The sequence below is a fragment of the Heterodontus francisci genome, chromosome 14 (assembly GCF_036365525.1).
Source record: "Heterodontus francisci isolate sHetFra1 chromosome 14, sHetFra1.hap1, whole genome shotgun sequence".
NCBI classification, from domain to species: Eukaryota; Metazoa; Chordata; class Chondrichthyes; order Heterodontiformes; family Heterodontidae; genus Heterodontus; species Heterodontus francisci.
The window spans coordinates 43117573-43136176 of record NC_090384.1 but is presented as its reverse complement, the minus strand read 5'-3'; the positions used below and the strand labels follow the sequence as shown (position 1 = coordinate 43136176).

Here is an 18604-nt window from a genome sequence, read left to right as displayed (position 1 = left end):
GGTCACCGCATTATAGGAAGGATGTGGAAGCTATGGAAAGGGTGCAGAGGAGATTTACTGGGATGTTGCCTGGTATGGAGGGAAGGTCTTATGAGGAAAGGCTGAGGGACTTGAGGTTGTTTTCGTTGGAGAGAAGGAGGAGGAGAGGTGACTTAATAGAGACATATAAGATAATCAGAGGGTTAGACAGGGTGGATAGTGAGCGTCTTTTTCCTCGGATGGTGATGGCAAACACGAGGGGACATAGCTTCAAGTTGAGGGGTGATAGATATAGGACAGATGTGAGAGGTAGTTTCTTTACTCAGAGAGTAGTAAGGGCGTGGAACGCCCTGCCTGCAGCAGTAGTAGATTCGCCAACTTTAAGGGCATTTAAGTGGACATTGGATAGACACATGGATGAAAATGGAATAGTGTAGGTCAGATGGTTTCACAGGTCGGCGCAACATCGAGGGCCGAAGGGCCTGTACTGCGCTGTAATGTTCTAATTCTAATTCTAGACCATGTACATAAGAACACAAGGAATAGGAGCAGGAGTAGGCCATTTGGCCTTTCGTGCCTGCTCTACCATTCAATATGATCATCTCGGAGTATAGGTTTTAGATGCTTTTAATCTGTTGAGTTAAATTAGAAGTTGAAGCATCCAAGACTGTTCTTGAGCGTTACTATTACAAATCAGACTTTACAGACTAATTAATTAGTCAGTAAACTTGACCATGAAGAAATATTAACAATGATCAGTTGAATTTGCATGAAACTGAATAGGAAACCAATGCTTTTTAGAACCAGTTCAATTCCGTGGCAAAATAACTCTCCTTTAATGACCAGATTCAATTGCATAAACTGTGATTTTCGTTTCTCCAAACACCTCTTCAGAAAATATTTTTGCTCCAGTGCAGTAATATAAGTCAATGTAAGATCAGGACAGTTCTTAGTCAGCCAAAACACGTTAACGCCCGACTGGCAGACTTATTTTCAAAACTTCACACAACTGTTGATTTATTTCTCTACGCATTAGTTGTTGAGTAATCTGGGATATCTCTTGATGACAACCTGAAAGAAAGAACTAATTTCAGAAGCTGCAAACAGTATACATTTTTTCTGATGAATCCTGCAAAATGTGTTTATACTTATGTTCCAACAGGGCCATAGTTACACAACATAAAAAAATCATATCAGGAATGTGGTTACACTAACCAAACACTTGCATCACCTGGGGTCATTGTTATACTGTCTTTACCAGTACAGGCCCCATCACTTACAAGACCCCCGTTGTTTCTGGACAGCGCCTATAATCGGGCAAATGGCACTAGTACCATAGGTGTCAAATACAAGGAGCCACTTAAACTGTATTAAGCAAGCTGGCTATTTCAGGGAGTCCAAGCAGCTATTCGGTCACCATTATTTGTCCCCATCCAATTTCATTTGCTCTGCAGTACTGCTTTAATGTTCAGATATTTGAATCACCCCCTTATTAAGTGTCAATTGAGTTTAAGGATACGCACAAATGTGGCGGTAGCAGATCAGGAGTTTTGAAATTGACCAGGGTAGGACAGCTTCATCACAATCTGTAACATGATGGCCCAGCATATCCCCCACTCTAACATTACCATCAAGCTGGGGTACCAACCCTGGTTCAATGAAGAGTGCAGGAGGGCATGCCAGGAGCAGCATCAGGCACACCGCAAAATGAGGTGTCAACCTGGTGAAGCTACAACCCAGGACTACTTGCATGGCAAACAGCGTAAGCAGCATGCGATTGACAGAGCTAAGCGATCCCATAACCAATGGATCAGATCTAAACTCTGCAGTCCTGCCACATCCAGTCATGAATGGTGGTGGTCAATTAAACAACTAACTGGAGGAGGTGGCTCCACAAATATCCCCATCCTCAATGATGGGGGAGCCCGGCACATCAGTGCAAAAGATAAGGCTGAAGCATTTGCAACAATCTTTAGCCAGAAGTGCCAAGTGGATGATCCATCTCTGCCTCCTCCTGAAGTCCCCGCCCTGTCTTCAGCCAATTCAGTTCACTCCACGTGATATCAAGAAACGATTGAAGGCACTGGATACTTAAAAGGCTATGGGCCCTGACAACATTCCGGCAATAGTACTGAAGACCTGTGCTCCAGAACCTGCCGTGCCCCTAGCCAAGCTGTTCCAGTACAGTTACAACACTGGCATCTACCTGGCAATGTGGAAAATTGCCCAGCTATGTCCTGTGCACAAAAAGCAGGACAAGTCCAACCCGGCCAATTACCGCCCCATCAGTCTACTCTCGATTATCAGTAAAGTGAAGAAAGATGTCGTCGACAGCGCTATCAAGCGGCACTTACTCAGCAATAACCTGCTCCATGACTCTCAGTTTGGGTTCTGCCAGGGCCACTCAGCTCCTGACCTCATTACAGCCTTGGTTCAAACATGGATAAAAGAACTGAACTCAAGAAGTGAGGTAACAGTGACTACCCTTGGCATCAAGGAAGCATTTGACTGAGTATGGCATCCAGTAGCCCTAGCAAAACTAGAGTCAATAGGAATCAGGGGGTAAACTCTCTGGTTGGAGCTGTACCTAGTGCAAAGGAAGATGTTGTGGTTGTTGGAGGTCAATCATCTCAGCTCCAGGACATCACTGCAGGAGTTCCTCAAGGTAGTCCCAGGCCCAAACCCAAACATCTTCAGCTGCTTCATCAATGACTTCCTTCAATTATAAGGTCAGAAGTGGGATGATTGCACAATGTTCAGCACCATTCGCAACTCCTCAGATACTGAAACAGCCTGTGCAGAAATGCAGCGAAACCTGGACAATATCCTGGCTTGGGCTGATGTGTGGCATGAATGATACTTGCCACTTAAGTGCCAGGCAATGACCATCTCCAACAAGAGAGAATCTGGCAATCTCCCCTTGACATTCAATGGCATTACGATCACTGAATCCACCACTATCAACATCCTGGAGGTTACCATTGACCAGAAACTGGAGTAGCCATATAAATATTTTGGCTACAAGAGCAGGTCAGAGGCTAGGAATCCTGTGGCAAATAATTCACTTCTGACTCACCAAAGCTTGTCTACCATCTACAAGGCACAAGTCAGGAGTGTGATGGAATACTCTCTACTTGCCTGGATGGGTGCAGCTCCAACAACACTCAAGAAGCTTGACACCATCCAGGACAAAGCAGCCCGCTTGATTGTCACCCCATGCACAAGCATTCGCTCCCTCCTCCACCGACGCACAGTGGCAGCAGTGTGTATCATCAACAACTTGCAAAGCAGCAACGCACCAAGGCTCCTTAGACAGCACTTTCCAAACCTACGACCTCTACCACCTAGAAGAACAAGGGCAGCAAATGTATGGGAACACCACCACCTGCAAGTTCCCCTGCAAGCCACACACCATCCTGACATGGAACTATATCGCCGTTCCTTCATTGTCACTGGGTCAAAATCCTGGCACTCCCTACCAGCACTGTGGGTATACATACCCCACATGGACTGCAGCAGTTCAAGAAGACAGCTCACCATCATCTTCTCAAGGGCAATTAGTGATGGGCAAAAAAATGCTGACCTAGCCAGCGACACCCACAACCCATGAATGAATAATAAAAAAAAAATTACAGGGGTTCTGATGAGTGGAATTAAGACAGTGTCGACGTTACTAGCATAAATACTACGTGGCTTGTAGACACATTAGTACAAGGAAGCAACCACAAAAATCTTCTGTTTAGGGCTTTTAGAGGGCATTACTTTTGAACAGTATTAAAGTACTGCATTATACTGGCCATCACCTATAGCTGGCAAATTACGTTCACACAACCGCACCATCTATAGTTGGTGGGGACTATATAACAGCAGGGCTGTAGTTACAGTGCACTAACACTGGCATCACCCCTTAATCATGCCAGCACTACACGATCATTGTCATTACCCTCTGCCATGTTTACAATGCACCAATATCTTTGTCACCTTAGGCCATGTTTATACTGCACCAACACTGGTATCACATGGAGACATATTCACAAAATTTTAATTACATGCTACCTACAAGTTATATAAATGACTCTTGTGGAATATGTATGGGTTTGGGTTCACAGCAGTTTAGTATCACTGCAGCACAAACTTACTCCAGTTCCTTCTGTAGTCGTTCACGTATTCTCTTTAGATTTTGATTTCTCACTGAGACTGGCATATCAGGGACAAACCAAGCTACAAGGTACTTGATGCAAACAACAACATTCTGTAACAGAAATGAGAAGATTTGTTTGATTCAATACTTTTATTGTGCTGTACAGCAAACTACCTCACTGCAATAATATTCAAACCATTGAACCATATTTAGCTCGTGCAAAGCACTTATTACTGTGTAATAAGCATCATGTGATCCAGAGGAGAGCCAGGATTTTATCACCATGTAACTGTACAGAAAAAAAAACAATCTATTTACCTCAAATAAAACAAGAAAGGCCAAACGAGCAGCCAAAATGTGCCAGAATTGGACTGTATACTTATAGTCATCAGCAGTTCTGTAATCACGATACCTGGAGAGGAGACAGTATAAGCAAACTCAAAATTTGTGAGCCGAAGCAGTCAGAAGTGTCAAATAAATGTCCTGAGAAACATTATGGCCCAGAAAACCAGTGGGCCAGGAATCCTGGCAATTGCACTGAGATTGCACCTGTTATTGACCTATACTAGCTGTCATTGATATACTACCTATTAGTCCACCCTGTTAATGGATTGAACAACTCTCAAAATTATGGAAATCTTCAGGCATCCAGGCTGCATTTTGTACCTGGGCCTCCTGTTGGGGCCCACGACCACCACTGGATCACTCATCAAGCATACCTCTGCCAACACTACGCTGGGTCTCTTTTGAGGGCTGAAACTGTAGGAACTCCAAGTGTAGAGAGTCCCCAGCTCTGACCCCTCCTACATTGATGGCCATGTTAGGGGTGGGAAGAAATTCTAAATCCCAATAGGCCATTGTGGACACTAAGACAAGTGGTAGGGAACCAGCGTAAAGAGTTCCCAACCTAATATCTGTTCATCCAGTGTGTTATCTCCAAAGTTATGGCTGGAGTTCACCTAATGGACCTGTCTGCATTATACAAGATTCTTGGGGTGTACTGCAGCAACTCATCAAGATTACTTGACTGCCACTTCACGCCCACATAATCACTGCCAACAACAAGGATGAGCAGCAATGTTGAGCGAACGTCCCCTTCAAATTATCTTCCAAGTCACACAACATCCTAGCTTGGACATATGTCTGTTCCTTCATTGTCACTGGGTCAATTTCCAAGAATTTCCTACCTAACGGCACAGTGGCGCAGTGGTTAGCACCGCAGCCTCACAGCTCCAGCGACCCGGGTTCAGTTCTGGGTACTGCCTGTGCGGAGTTTGCAAGTTCTCCCTGTGACTGCGTGGGTTTCCGCCGGGTGCTCCGGTTTCCTCCCACAGCCAAAGACTTGCAGGTTGATAGGTAAATTGGCCATTGTAAATTGCCCATAGTGTAGATAGGGGTGGTAGGAGAATGGTGGGGATGTAATAGGGAATATGGGATTAATGTAGGATTAGTATAAATGGCACAGACTCGGTGGGCCGAAGGGCCTGTTTCAGTGCTGTATATCTAAATTTTAAAAAAAAATAAAAATAAATAGCTAACACTACTTGGGGTGTACCTTCACCAAAAAGATTGCAATGGTACAGAAAGGCAGCTCACCATTACCTTTTCTGGTCAGTACCACATTCAAAGAACAAAAAAAATTCCCTCTTATTAAGCTTCTTTCAGGGTTACATAGTCCAAGTTTTTCCTCATAGCTCAGTTCCCAGAAGTGTAAATCAGTGTAATAGCTCTTTTCATATCTCCACAAAAGCTGAGATATTCTCTTTTGTCTCAGTGACCAAAACTGAATGCAGTACTCAAGATACAACCTTACCAGAGCACTATATAGTTGCAGTATGATGGCCTCAGACTTGATTTAATACTATAGCTCAGGATTTTCAAGCTGTGTTGATTGCTGCTCCACAATGAATAAACTTTACTGTCATTCCCAGTCCTCTTTCTGCCTGTGTGTAGCTAGTTCAACACTTTCATGTTCTAGTGTGTAATGGTTTGCATTGCTCCATAATATTTTTTCTGGCATTTTCCATCCCTTAGAAATTTTGTCTACTTCTTTCTATAATTTATTGACTTCTCCCATCCCTAGTTTAGTAACAAATATAAACAAAGTGCTAGAAATACTCAGCAGGTCTGGTTATATCTGTGGAGAGAAACCGATTTCATGTTTCAAATGTGTGGCCTTTCATCGGGACTCTAATATCGTTTGTGAATTTGGCCAATTCACATTCCTCCATCTCACAAGATACTCGTGGATTGAAGAGTAATAAACTCGTTTTCCTGATGGTTCTGTTTTAAAAGACACTACCCACTTGAAATCAAGCCACACAAACCAGGACCATATCAGATTGGATCCATAGGGACATAAGAACATAGAAACAGAAGTATGCCATTTTGCTCTTTGAGTCAATTCAACCATTTAATGAGATTATTGATAATATACAGCCTAACTTCATATACTTCCCTTTACCCCTTATCCTTAATACTGTTAGTCAACAAAATATCAATCTCAGATTCAAAATTAATAATTGATCAAGCATCAGTTGTCATTTGAGGAAGAGAGTTCCAAACTTCTACCACCCTTTGTGTGTAGAAGTGTTTCCTAATTTCACTCCTGAAAGCTCTGGCTCTAATTTTTAGGGTATGCTCCCCAATCCTAGACTCCCAAACCACCAGTAATGGTTTCTCTATCCCTGGTCTTTGCTGAATGAATTGAGCTCAGCAAAGGTTCTTGCTCTTGATCATTATCATTTACTCATATTGCAAAGTGAAAATGTGTGATTATTGAGCGAGGACAGGATGAGACTTAGCTGTGTGTACTCCACAGTCAAATAGCCTCCAACACTTTGCTTATGCTTACACATGTAAGATGCCCACATGGGCAAGGTACGTGGAGGGTGTCTAAGGCCATGAAGCAATACCACAGCATGAGTCCAGAGTTTCAGCAGAGAAGAAAAGAGGACAAGAAACCTAATGGATGTTGGTAATATACAGGGATAAAAAGGCTTGACAATATTGTACCTGCAGTAGTTTACTTGGAATCCCAGTGATTCTGACCCATTGTCCTTCAGAAGGATATGCTCAAAATTTTTCACATAGAACACAGAGAGGCTACTATTAACGTACCCCATCAAACAGCTGCAAGGTAAACAAACAGGTCAATAGTACATCTAGCATTTGAAGATGCACAGGTACAGACAGTGTTGTGTATCAGTGCAACATATATATTCATCCAGATATTTTGGCCCCAAGGATCTGTGGTCTGCAATCCCATATAATTTTTTTTTACATAAGAAATAGAAGCAGGAGTAGACCATGGGCTGAATTTTACTGCCCCCCCCCCCCCCCACAACGTCGGGGGTCGTGGTTGGGGGAGACCTGGAAAATACCTCCGGGAGAGGTCCGCCATGGGCCTCGCCCATATTGCTGGTGACAGTGAGGCCTCGTGGAATCTCGGCAACGGGAGCACCATTTAAATATGTTAAATAATGTAAATTAAGGAATTAGTTAATTACCTGGTCACACTGGCTGTCCTGCTCCGATATTGCAGTCAGTGGCTGACACTCCTTTGCCGTCGGTTGTACAACCAGTGTTGTAAGATGGAACACTGGTGGGAAGTGGGGAGGAGGTAAGTATATCAGTGCAGGAGTGGGGGAGCAGGTTCAGACTTACCTGATTGGGCTAGGGTAAATGGAAACGGGTAAAGTTAAAAGTTTCTGAACTTTGGGGTCGGGGGGGATGGTCAGGTCGGCAAGTTAAGTATTTGGGGGGGTGGGGAAGAGGGCAAGAAATGAAATGTAAGGTTTTGGGGGAGGTGGGAGAGGGTCTGGGAACATTTATTTAATTATTTTAATAAATTTTAAGGATAGGTGTCTTTAAAAATTTAAATTAAATGTAAGTTCTGGAAGCCCTTTAAAAATGGTGCCAGACGCCGATGCCAGGGACGGACCACCTGCCCCCTCCACATGAGTGAAGAAACTTCCTCCTCATCTCAGTCCTAAATGATTGGCCCCTTATCCTGAATCTGTGCCCCCTTTTAAATTCCCCAGCCAGCAAAAACAACGTCTCTGTCTACCCTGTCAAAGTCCTTTCATAATTTTGTATGTTTCAATGAGATCACCTCTCATTCTTCTGAACTACAGAGAATATAGACCCAGTTTACTCAGCCTCTCACCATAGGACAATCCTCTCATCCCAGGAACCAAGCTACTTAACCTTCACTGTACGGTCTCCACTGAAAGTATATCCTTCCTCAAATATGGAGACCAAAATTGCAAACAAAGTTGTGGTCTCACCAAAGCCCTGTACAATTGTAGCAAGACCTCTATATACTTGTACTCCAATCCCCTTGCAATTAAGGCCAGTATGCCATTTGCCTTCCTAATTGCGCTGTACGTGTGTGCTAACTTCTAGTGTTCCTTGTAGAGGTACACCCATGTCTCTCTGAACATCAACATTTACATGTTTCATGCCTTTTAAAAAGAATTGTTATTTTCTATTCTTACGACCAAAGTGAATAAGATCACACCTCCCCACATTATACTCCATCTGAAACCATGTTGTGCACTCAGTTGACTGTCTGTATCTTTTTGCAGCCTTTCTGTGTCCTCACAGCTTGCAATTCCACCTAGCTTTGTACTGTCTGCAAAGTTAGACACATTACTCTCTGTCTCTTCGTCTAAGTCATGAATATAAATAGTAAATAGATGAGGCCCCAGCACTGATCCTTGCTCCACTACACTAGTCACAGCCTGCCAACTTGAAAATGCCCCCTACCCTGCTTCCTGCCTGTTGAGCAATCCTCTGTCCATGCTAATATATCATCCCAACTCTATGAGACCTTATCTTGTGTATTAAGCTTTGGTGTACCTGTTCTGGAAGTCCGTCTCCTACCATGAGGCAAGTGCTAAGGATGAGCTCAGCCTGCGCAATGGGGATGCAATGGAGGTTGCTTGCCTGGGTCCCCAGGAGGGGGCGGGTGTGTTCGGCCTGGGCCTCAGAGACAGGGCGGGGAGTGTGTGGCCTGGACCTTGGGGAGAGGGCGGGGGTGCATGGCCTGTTTGGGTGGGGTATGGGGTGGACTTGGAGTTTGGGGAGCTCGGAGGCTGTGCTTGTTGCTGGGGGTCAGGGCGGGGGTTGCTGGGGCTTTGTACCTGGCCAGCTGGGGATTTTCCTAGGTTATTGGGTGGTGTTTCTGGGCTATTGGGGGTTTTTATCCCTGGGTCATTGGGGATTTTATCCTTGGCTAATTAGGGATTCTATCCCAGCGTTGTTGGGTGCTTTATCCTTGGGTTATTGGGGTTTTTAATTACTAGGTCATTGGGGGTTTTATCCCTTGGGTTATTGGGATTTTATTCCTGTATCATTGGAGGTGACATCCTTGGCTAATTAGGGATTCTTTCCCAGGGTTATTGGGAGTTTTATCCGTGAGTTATTGGGGATGTTAACCCTCGGATTATTGGGGGTTTTAACCCTGGACTATTGGGGGTTTTATCTATTGGGTTATCAGGGTTTTATCTCTGGATTATTAAAGGGTTTTATCCTTGGACTATTGGGGGTTTTATCCCTGGGTTTTTGGGGGATTTAACCCTGGGTTGTTAGGGGGTTTATCCCCTCAATTATTGTCGGGGGGGGGGGTTTATTGGGGGTTTTATCCGTGAGTTATTGGGGGTTTAGCCCCAAGTTATTGGGGTTTTATCTCTGGATTATTAAAGGGTTTTTCCTTGGACTGTTGGGGGTTTTAACTCTGGGCTATTGGGGGTTTTATCCCTTGGTTGTTGGGGTTGTAGCCTTGGACTGTTGGGGGGGGGTGGGTTTATTGGGAGTTTATCCCTGGGTTACTGGCAGTTTTATCCCTGACTTATTGGGCCTTTTAACCCTGAGATATTGGGGGTTTTATCAGTGAGTTATTGGGCGCTTTATCCCTTGGCCATTGGGGTTTTATCTCCAGGTTGTTGGGTTTTTGTCCCTGGCTAATTGGGGATTTTCACAGAATTGTTACAGTGCAGAAGGAGGCCATTTGGCCCATCGTGTCCACACTGGCTCTCTGAAAGAGCAACTCCCTCAGTTCCATTCCCCTGCCTTCTCCCCATAACCCTGCATATTTTTCCATTTCATGTAACTGTTTAATTCCCTTTTAAATGCTTCATGATTCTGTCCCTGGGTTGTTGGGGGCCCTATCCCCTAGGTTATTGGGGATTACTGGCCCCCAGAGGTGTGGCATGCAGGCCCACTAGCATGTGGTTCTGTCGTGGTGCCAGGAAACAGACACCCAGTTATGGGTAAATAGCCTCACTGCCTTGTAGGTGGCTTGGGAGAGAAGAAGACTTGGGGAGTAAACCCCCCCCAGAAAATCCAGAGTGGAGTCCCATAGGCAGTTACCTATCAGACATTTTCCGGCAACTCCTACAGCAGAGCTGGTACAAGACAGTACCTTTTTTTCATCTCCTTTGGCCAATACTAGCAATGTCGAGAGAGGGATTCTTGATGGTTGGCCAATTCAGGGTCTCCAGCTTCGTGGTTAAATGTTGGCACAACACGAGAAGAAACAGCGGTTATAAGCTCTCACTCGATTGACGTAGAGTAAGAGTGCCAGGGGTTACTTCCAACGGTGGGAGAGATCATCGCGTCTCATTGGATAGTATTGCCCACCCTAGGCTGGCCAGCCTCCAGTCAGGTGCTGTCCCGTCGTGACCTGCTTGCTTCCATGGGTGCTTGGAGCTTAGAGTCACCTCTCAACAGGCGGGTCAAAAATCTATGCATCAGGCATGAAAAATTCAACAAAGAAGGCACCAGTCCTTCACATCGCAAGCTAAAACGTAACGGCCATGTGTCCTGTCCGTACTGATGACCTCCTACAGGTTGGTGACACTTGCTAGACAGCTGTGATCGACAAAGAAGGCTCAATCTGGACATTGCTATGCTGAAAGAAACTAGTCTTCTCAAAGTGGTTCCCTTAAAGAGAAACACTACACATTCTTGCGGCAAGGGGAAGCCCAAGAGGCAACACGTGAGCATGGAGTGGGTTTCGCAGTAAAAAAAAACACACTGCTTGTGATGATTGAACCCCCACAGAAGGCTCAGAGAGACTTCTTACGCTTTGCTTGTCAACAAGTGCAAGCTCATATGCAGCTATGTCCCAACACTCACCTTCACCTGAGCTGTCAAGGATCAGTTCTATGAGACACTTGATCCTGCCATCAACAGAATTCCGAGCACCAAGGAACTGTACCTTCTAGGGGACTTCAATGCAAGAGTGGGTACTTATTTCACAGCTTTCACAATGTGCATAGGGCACGAAGGGATTGGCCAGATGAATGAAAATGGACAGAGCTTGCTCGAGCTGTACTGTCACCATGGACTCTGATGAACAGCTATTGCCAGGTCAAGCTGTGCCACAGGGTGTCCTGGCAACATCTGAGATCATGCCACTGGTACCAGCTAGATCTCATCATCACCAGACGTACCACCCTCAACAGTGTCTTCTTCACTCGTAGCTATCACAGCGCTGACTATGACACTGACCACTTCTTGGTGTGTAGCAAGGTCAGGCTTCAGCTATATCACTCCAAGATGAAAGGTCATTTTCGGATCAACACTTGCCATACCATTGACCCAAAAAGGACCCAGGAGTTCCCCAACATCTTCGATCATGCTCTTTTGAACAACAACACCCAAGGCCTAAATGCAGCGCCAAAATGGGATCATCCGCGCATCACCATCTGTAGCTGCATTTACTGCATATGGGAAAAGAGATAAGAGGAATGCTGACTGGTTTGAGGCTTATTGGACTGAAATGGAGCCAGTTACTGCAACAAACAGGAGAACCTTAATGAGGCGGCACAGTGGCTCAGTGGTTAGCACTGCAGCCTCACAGCTCCAGCGACCCGGGTTCAATTCCGGGTACTGCCTGTGTGGAGTTTGCAAGTTCTTCCTGTTTCTGCGTGGGTTTCCTCCGGGTGCTCCGGTTTCCTCCCATATGCCAAAGACTTGCAGGTTGATAGGTAAATTGGCCATTATAAATTACCCCTAGGATAGGTAGGTGGTAGGGAAATATAGGGACTGGTGGGGATGTGGTAGGAATATGGAATTAGTATAGGATTAGTATAAATGGGTGGTTGATGTTCGGCACAGACTCGGTGGGCCGAAGGGCCTGTTACAGTGCTGTATCTCTTAAAAAAAAAAAACTACAAGCAAGTTCCCAGCAAGCAAAACCTAGATGCTCTCAGAGCTGCCAGAAACAAGTCTCAGCAGACTGCTCGGCACTGCTCCAATCAATACTGGTTGAAACTCTAACAGCATACCATCTGCTTCTGAATCTGGAGATGCTAGAGGGATGTATGAAGGAATTAAGAAAGCAATGGACCCAGCAGTAATAAAATCAGTTCCCTTGAAGACAAAGACAGGGGTGATCATCACTGAACCTAACAAGCAGATGAAAAGGTGGGTGGAGCATAACCTCGCACTCTGCAATGCAGAACGTTGTCATTGAAGTAGCTCTCAGCTCCATTCCAGACTTCCCGGTCATGAAGGAGCTGGACAGCGAGCCCACCATAGTAGAGCTCAACAAAGCCATCGACTGTCTTGCTAGTGGTAAAGTCCCGGGAAATGATCGTATTCTACCTGAAATCATCAAAAGTGGAAAACCGGCACAGCTGCAGCATCTCCACAAACTTTTGTGACTCTGCTGACAGGAAAGATCTGTGCCTGAAGACATGCACAGTGACCTTGTACAAAAATAAGCGGTATTGCAGTGACTGCAACAATTACCGAGGCATCTTCTTGCTATGTATTGTGGGGAAGGTCTTTGCTCGCATTGCTCTGACCAGAATTGCAGACCCTGGCATCATGCATCTATCCTGAGTCTCAGTGCGGCCTCAGAACTAGCAGATCGATAGTTGATATGATTTTCTGACTTCGACAATACAGGAGAAGTACTGCAAACAGCACATCCCATTCTACATTGCCTTAGACCTCACCCAGGCCTTCGATCTTCGATCAGAGACGGACTCTTCAGACTGCTACAGAAATTAGGCTACCCTGCTAGACTCTTGGGCATCATCTCTTCTTTCCACAAGAACATGCACAGTTCCGTCAGTTATAATGGAGTAACATCAGATGCTTTCAAGATCGACAGGGGGGGGTAAAGCAGTGCTGCATCCTAGCACCAACTCTGTTCGGCAGATTCTTCTCCATGCTGCTATTGTACATTTTCAGCAACTCAAATGGGGGTGTCCACCTGCATACCAGAGCTGACGGCAAGCTGTTCAACTTGGCAAGACTACACGCCAAGATCAAAGTGCGTAAAGCCCTAGTCCATGAGTTGCTGTTTGCTGATGATGCTGCTCGAACATCCCATAATGTAGTTCACTTGCAGCAGTTTGTAGATTGGTTCTCCCGGGCCTGCAAGGAGTTTGGACTGACAATCAGCATTGGGAAGCCCAAAGTTATGGGTCAGGATGTAGAAGCTATACCTTCCATCAACATTGACAACCTCACTTTGGAGGTCATCAACAGCTTCACATACCTTAGATCAACAATCATCAACAACCTGTCCCTTGATGCCGAAATCAGCACCAGGATTGCCAAGCTGCAGCTCTCATGTCAAAGCTAAGAAAATGAGCGTGGACCAACAGCAAACTAACCGAAAATACAAAGCTCCACATGTACCAGGCTTGTAATCTCAGCACCCTCCTTTATAGTAGTGAAGCATGGACAACTTATGCAAGACAAGAAAAGCGGCTCTGCTACCTGAGACGGATATTGAGCATCTCCTGGCAGGACAGAGCGCCAAATACCGAAATACATCAGCAGGGATCCCCAGCATCTTGCCCTCCTGGGTCAGCAGCGACTCCATTGGCTAGGTCTTGTGCGTCAAATGGATGACAACTGCATCCCCAAAGACTTGTGCCAATAGCAAACTCGCCAGAGAGAGAGAACAACAGGTCGCCCACATCTGCGATACAAGGATGTCTGCAAGCGATACCTCAAGTTGACCGGGATCAGAGCTGATGCATGGGAAGTCCTTGCTGTTGACCAGAGTTCCAAGAGAATGGCAGTCAGAAAGGGTTGGAAAAAGCAGAGGACAAAAGTAGACCAGACGACTAAAAAGAGAACCAGGCGGAAGGAAAAAACATCAGTCGACCTTGGGCCAATGATATTCATCTGTGCCAGCTGTGGAAGGGATTGCCACTCATGAGTCAGCCTCTCCAGCCCAACAGACCATCTTTAACTCAGAAGTGACATCACCCCGGGCACAGTCCATCATCTTCCGAGACAGCCGGCTGCCTACTAATATTTTTGTGTGGCACCTTATCAAATGCCTTTTGGAAATCCAAGTATACCTACATCTACTGGCTCCTCTTTATCTATCCTACGAATTACATCCTCAAAAAACTCTAATAAATTTGTCAAACAGGATTTCCCTTTCATAAAACCATGTTGACTTGTTCTAATCATATTGTGCTTTTCTAAGTGTATTGTTAAGACTTTCTTATGAATAGATTCCAGCAGTTTCCTAACGACTGATGTCAGGCTAACTGGTCTGTAGTTCCCATTTTCTCTCTCCTCCTTTCTTGAATAGCTGTGTTACATTTGCTAACTTCCAATCTGCTGGGACTGTCCCAGAATCTAGGGAATTTTGGAAAATCCCTTCCCTTGAGACCTTGTTGGAAACCAATTACTCTCCCTGAAATGGATGAACAGTGGGAAATCTGAGGAAATGCTTGGGAGTCAGAAAATTTTGATGTGCAGTTCTTCTGACTGCAAGGAGAGTTGCCTGAGCAATACTTCCTTAATTCAGCAAGAAATATGATGCATCATTTTAGATGCATATATCAAAACTCAAGGGACTAAAATCTGACAAATCACAAGGACCTGATGGCCTACATTCTGGGGTTCTAAAAGAGATAGCTGCAGAGATAGTGAATGCACAGTTCTGTCAGTTACAATGGAGTAACATCAGACACTTTCAAACTCAGCATGGGGACAAAGCAGGGCTACGTCCTGGCACCAACACTCTTGGAAGGGACAACTGTCAGTATCAAAAAGGGTCTAATGCCACCATGTGTGTATTTGGACAATCAGAAATTGGGTTTTGAATCCTCGTGCTGGCTCATAAAATCTTAATATGTATAGTTAATATTGTAATCTCAGCATAAAGCCTCAACCCTATACAACACTGATTTATAAATATACTCTCTGTGCCTTTACAACTGATTAGCAAATAGATCACAAAATACAACGCAAAGTTTTTATAATTCAAGTTTCATACTCACTCCTCATTTGAACTGTTTCGACCTGCACAAGGCCCATATCTGTACTTGTAGACCAATCGAGGAATGAAATCTGAAGTGATCGAGATCACCAACCCATTACCAATGACCGCAAAAACGCCAACTGCCTCCAGCAGCCGTACCCATATCCCTGGAACACAGACAAACAAATCATTTTCTTGCTACCATAGGTTCAATGAGCTGAGTTTTTTTTTAACAAATTTTCTCCCTTTTTCTTCGCTCCTCCTCCGAACATTTTCATTCCTGCTGGTACATGCTTCACAAGTCCCTGGCTTCTGTTGAGAAACCACATTCCATTCTGATCACACATAATCAGCTTGACTGTATCACGCACAAGTAGTAAAGTCACAAGTAGTTGTAGGTTCGATGAGGTTATCATGTAATGAAACGATTAACCTTGAACCTGGACCATAGGCTAGACAGCTGGATCCTGGCCGCACTGCCAGAGAACTCTATCCCAGAACATGAGACCAGCAAACTTTTATCTGCACCAATGGAAGCAAACAAACTCATACCTGAACCAGAGAGTTTATGCCCACACTGTAGTATTAGGGAATAGTCATAGAGCCATACAGCACAGAAACGGGCCCTTTGGCCCGTCGTGTCTGTGCCAGCTATCAAGCACCTACCTATTCTAATCCCACTTTCCAGCACTTGGCCCGTAGCCTTGTATGCTATGGCATTTCAAGTGCTCATCTAAATACTTCTTAAATGTTGTGATGATTCCTGCCTGTACCATCTCTTCAGGCAGTGCGTTCCAGACTCCAACTACCCTCTGGGTGAAAAAGGTTTTCCTCAAATCCCCTCTAAACCTCCTGCCTCTTACCTTAAATCTAAGCCCCCTGGTTATTGACCCCTCCGCGAAGGGAAAATGTTTCTTCCTATGTAATCTATCAATGCCCCTTATAATTTTGTATACCTTAATCATGTCCCCCCTCAGCCTTCTCTGCTCTAAGGAAAACAACCCTAGCCTTTTCAGTCTCTCTTCATAGCTGAAATGCTCCAGCCCAGAGAACATCCTGGTGAATCTCCTCTGCACCCTCTCCAGTGCAATCAGATCCTTTCTACAGTGTGATGACCAGAACTGTACACAGTACTCCAGCGGTGGCCTAACTAGCGTTTTATACAGCTCCATCATAACCTCCCTGCTCTTATATTCTATGCCTCAGCTAATAAAGGCAAGTATCCCATATGCCTTCCTAACCACCTTATCTACCTGTGCTGCTGCCTTCAGTGATCTATGGAGAAGTACACCAAGGTCCCTCTGACTTTCTGTACTTCCTAGGGTCCTAGCATCCATTGTATATTCCCTTGTCTTGTTAGTTTAGTTTAGAGATACAGCACTGAAACAGGCCCTTCGGCCCACCGAGTCTGTGCCGACCATCAACCACCCATTTATACTAATCCTACACTAATCCCATATTCCTATCACAATCCTCACCTGTCCCTATATTTCCCTACCTATACTAGGGGCAATTTATAATGGCCAATTTACCTATCAACCTGCAAGTCTTTGGCATGTGGGAGGAAACCGGAGCACCCAGAGGAAACCCACGCAGACACAGGGAGAACTTGCAAACTCCACGCAGGCAGTACCCAGAATTGAACCCGGGTCGCTGGAGCTGTGAGGCTGCGGTGATAACCACTGCGCCACTGTGCCGCCCAAAATGTGCAGTTATAACGAGGCCTAGGACCTTGCTAATGGATCATAATGCCAGGAAACCTGCTTGAAGACAGGAGACATTAAATGATAAAAGAGTGGGGTGGAGCCAAAGACTAATAATAGGACAAGTAAAGAAACAAAAGATGTGTCCAGAACAGATGGCAATGGCAGAATAATGAACAACTGCCATTTAGAGCAAAAACAAGAGAAAAACAAGATTAAGGCCGAAGCTTGCAAAGAAAACTGCATTCGCTGCTTAGCATGCGATCTGTGCTACATTGTGAGACCAAACGCAGATTGGGTGACCGCTTTGTGGAACATCTCTAATCAGTCCACAAGCATGACCCTGAACTTCAAGTGGCCTGCCATTTTAATTCCCACCTTGCTGTCACGCTGACATCTCTGCCCTCAGCCCAATTCAAGCTCCAGGAACAGCACCTCATCTTTTGATTAGGCACTTTACAGCCTTCTGGACTCAATGAGTTCAACAATTTCAGACTGTAACCTCTGTTCCCATTTTGATTCCTTTTTTCACTTGAAGCAGGATGGAACCCGTATCCTAGTGGAAAGAGTAAATAGGGAGGTAGCAAAGGCTTTAAACCGGTAAGATGGAGGTGGGATCTACAAGAAACGTGAGCAACCTAGATGTAAACCAAACAGAAAAAGAGAGCAGAGGAAAGAATAAGTGAGGACATTGATAGCAAGGGACTTGAGCTATAGAACAGGCATCTAAAAAGATGGTTAAACATAAAGTGTGAGGAAATCCTATTTAAGATGAGTTACATTGTCTCTACAGCAATGCACACTGTATCCATAATAAAACAGGGGAGCTGGAGGCAATCATGTCTTGGGAGGAACTAGACATAATAGGGATGATTCAGATATGGCTATACAAAAAAAAAAATCAGGACTGGAATTAAACATTGCAGGGTACAATATATTTAGAAAAAATAGGAAGGGGAAATGGAGCAGCTATACTTATTAGGCATAACATAATGGCAGTAGAAAAAAGGGATGCAGCTTTCAGCAAGGCAGAGATGGAATCCATATGGATTGAGATTAAGATATTAAAGGATTAATCACACTGATAGGTGTAGTCTACAGACCACCTAATAGTGGATAGGAGGAAGAAATATGCAGACAAATTAGGGAATTGAAGTGTGTCTAGTAGGTCGATGTGATGCGACTAGTGTGTGACTGAGGAAAGTTAGTGTACCTCTTGCTTTCAGCCTACACCACTAGCAACAGCAATGCGAAAAGGAGAGCCAAATGAGTAAGTCTCTCCTGTCAGTACATTGCCTCTCCATTGGCAAGTCTTCTGTTGTACCTCCATGTGATCCCTTGTGGCCCCAAGCTAAAGTTTCAGAGGAACTCAGAGGAGGTTTGGCCCCCAGATATGCAGTGTGCAGGCCCACCGGCATGTGGCCGCACCCTGGTGCTCATGAATCAAACACTCAGCTATGAGCAAATAGCTGTGGATATCCACTTGTGGATATCGCAGGAGAGATGAAGACTAAGGAAATAAATCTGGAC

General features: G+C 44.9%; 1 protein-coding gene across 3 annotated transcripts in view; it reads right to left on the bottom strand.

Moving 5' to 3' along the window:
• Nucleotides 1–293: 293 nt before the first annotated feature.
• LOC137377286 (anoctamin-9-like) overlaps nt 294–18604 on the bottom strand; it is a 178331-nt gene continuing 160020 nt past the window's right edge. For all 3 annotated transcript variants that reach the window (XM_068046833.1, XM_068046832.1, XM_068046836.1), the window contains exons 21-25: nt 15391–15538; nt 7136–7252; nt 4439–4532; nt 4119–4231; nt 294–1050 (exon numbers count right to left, since the gene is read on the bottom strand). In XM_068046833.1, coding sequence (XP_067902934.1) covers nt 1005–1050; nt 4119–4231; nt 4439–4532; nt 7136–7252; nt 15391–15538 — 518 coding nt within the window. In that variant the 3' untranslated portion in view covers nt 294–1004. The remainder of the gene's footprint in view (nt 1051–4118; nt 4232–4438; nt 4533–7135; nt 7253–15390; nt 15539–18604) is intronic.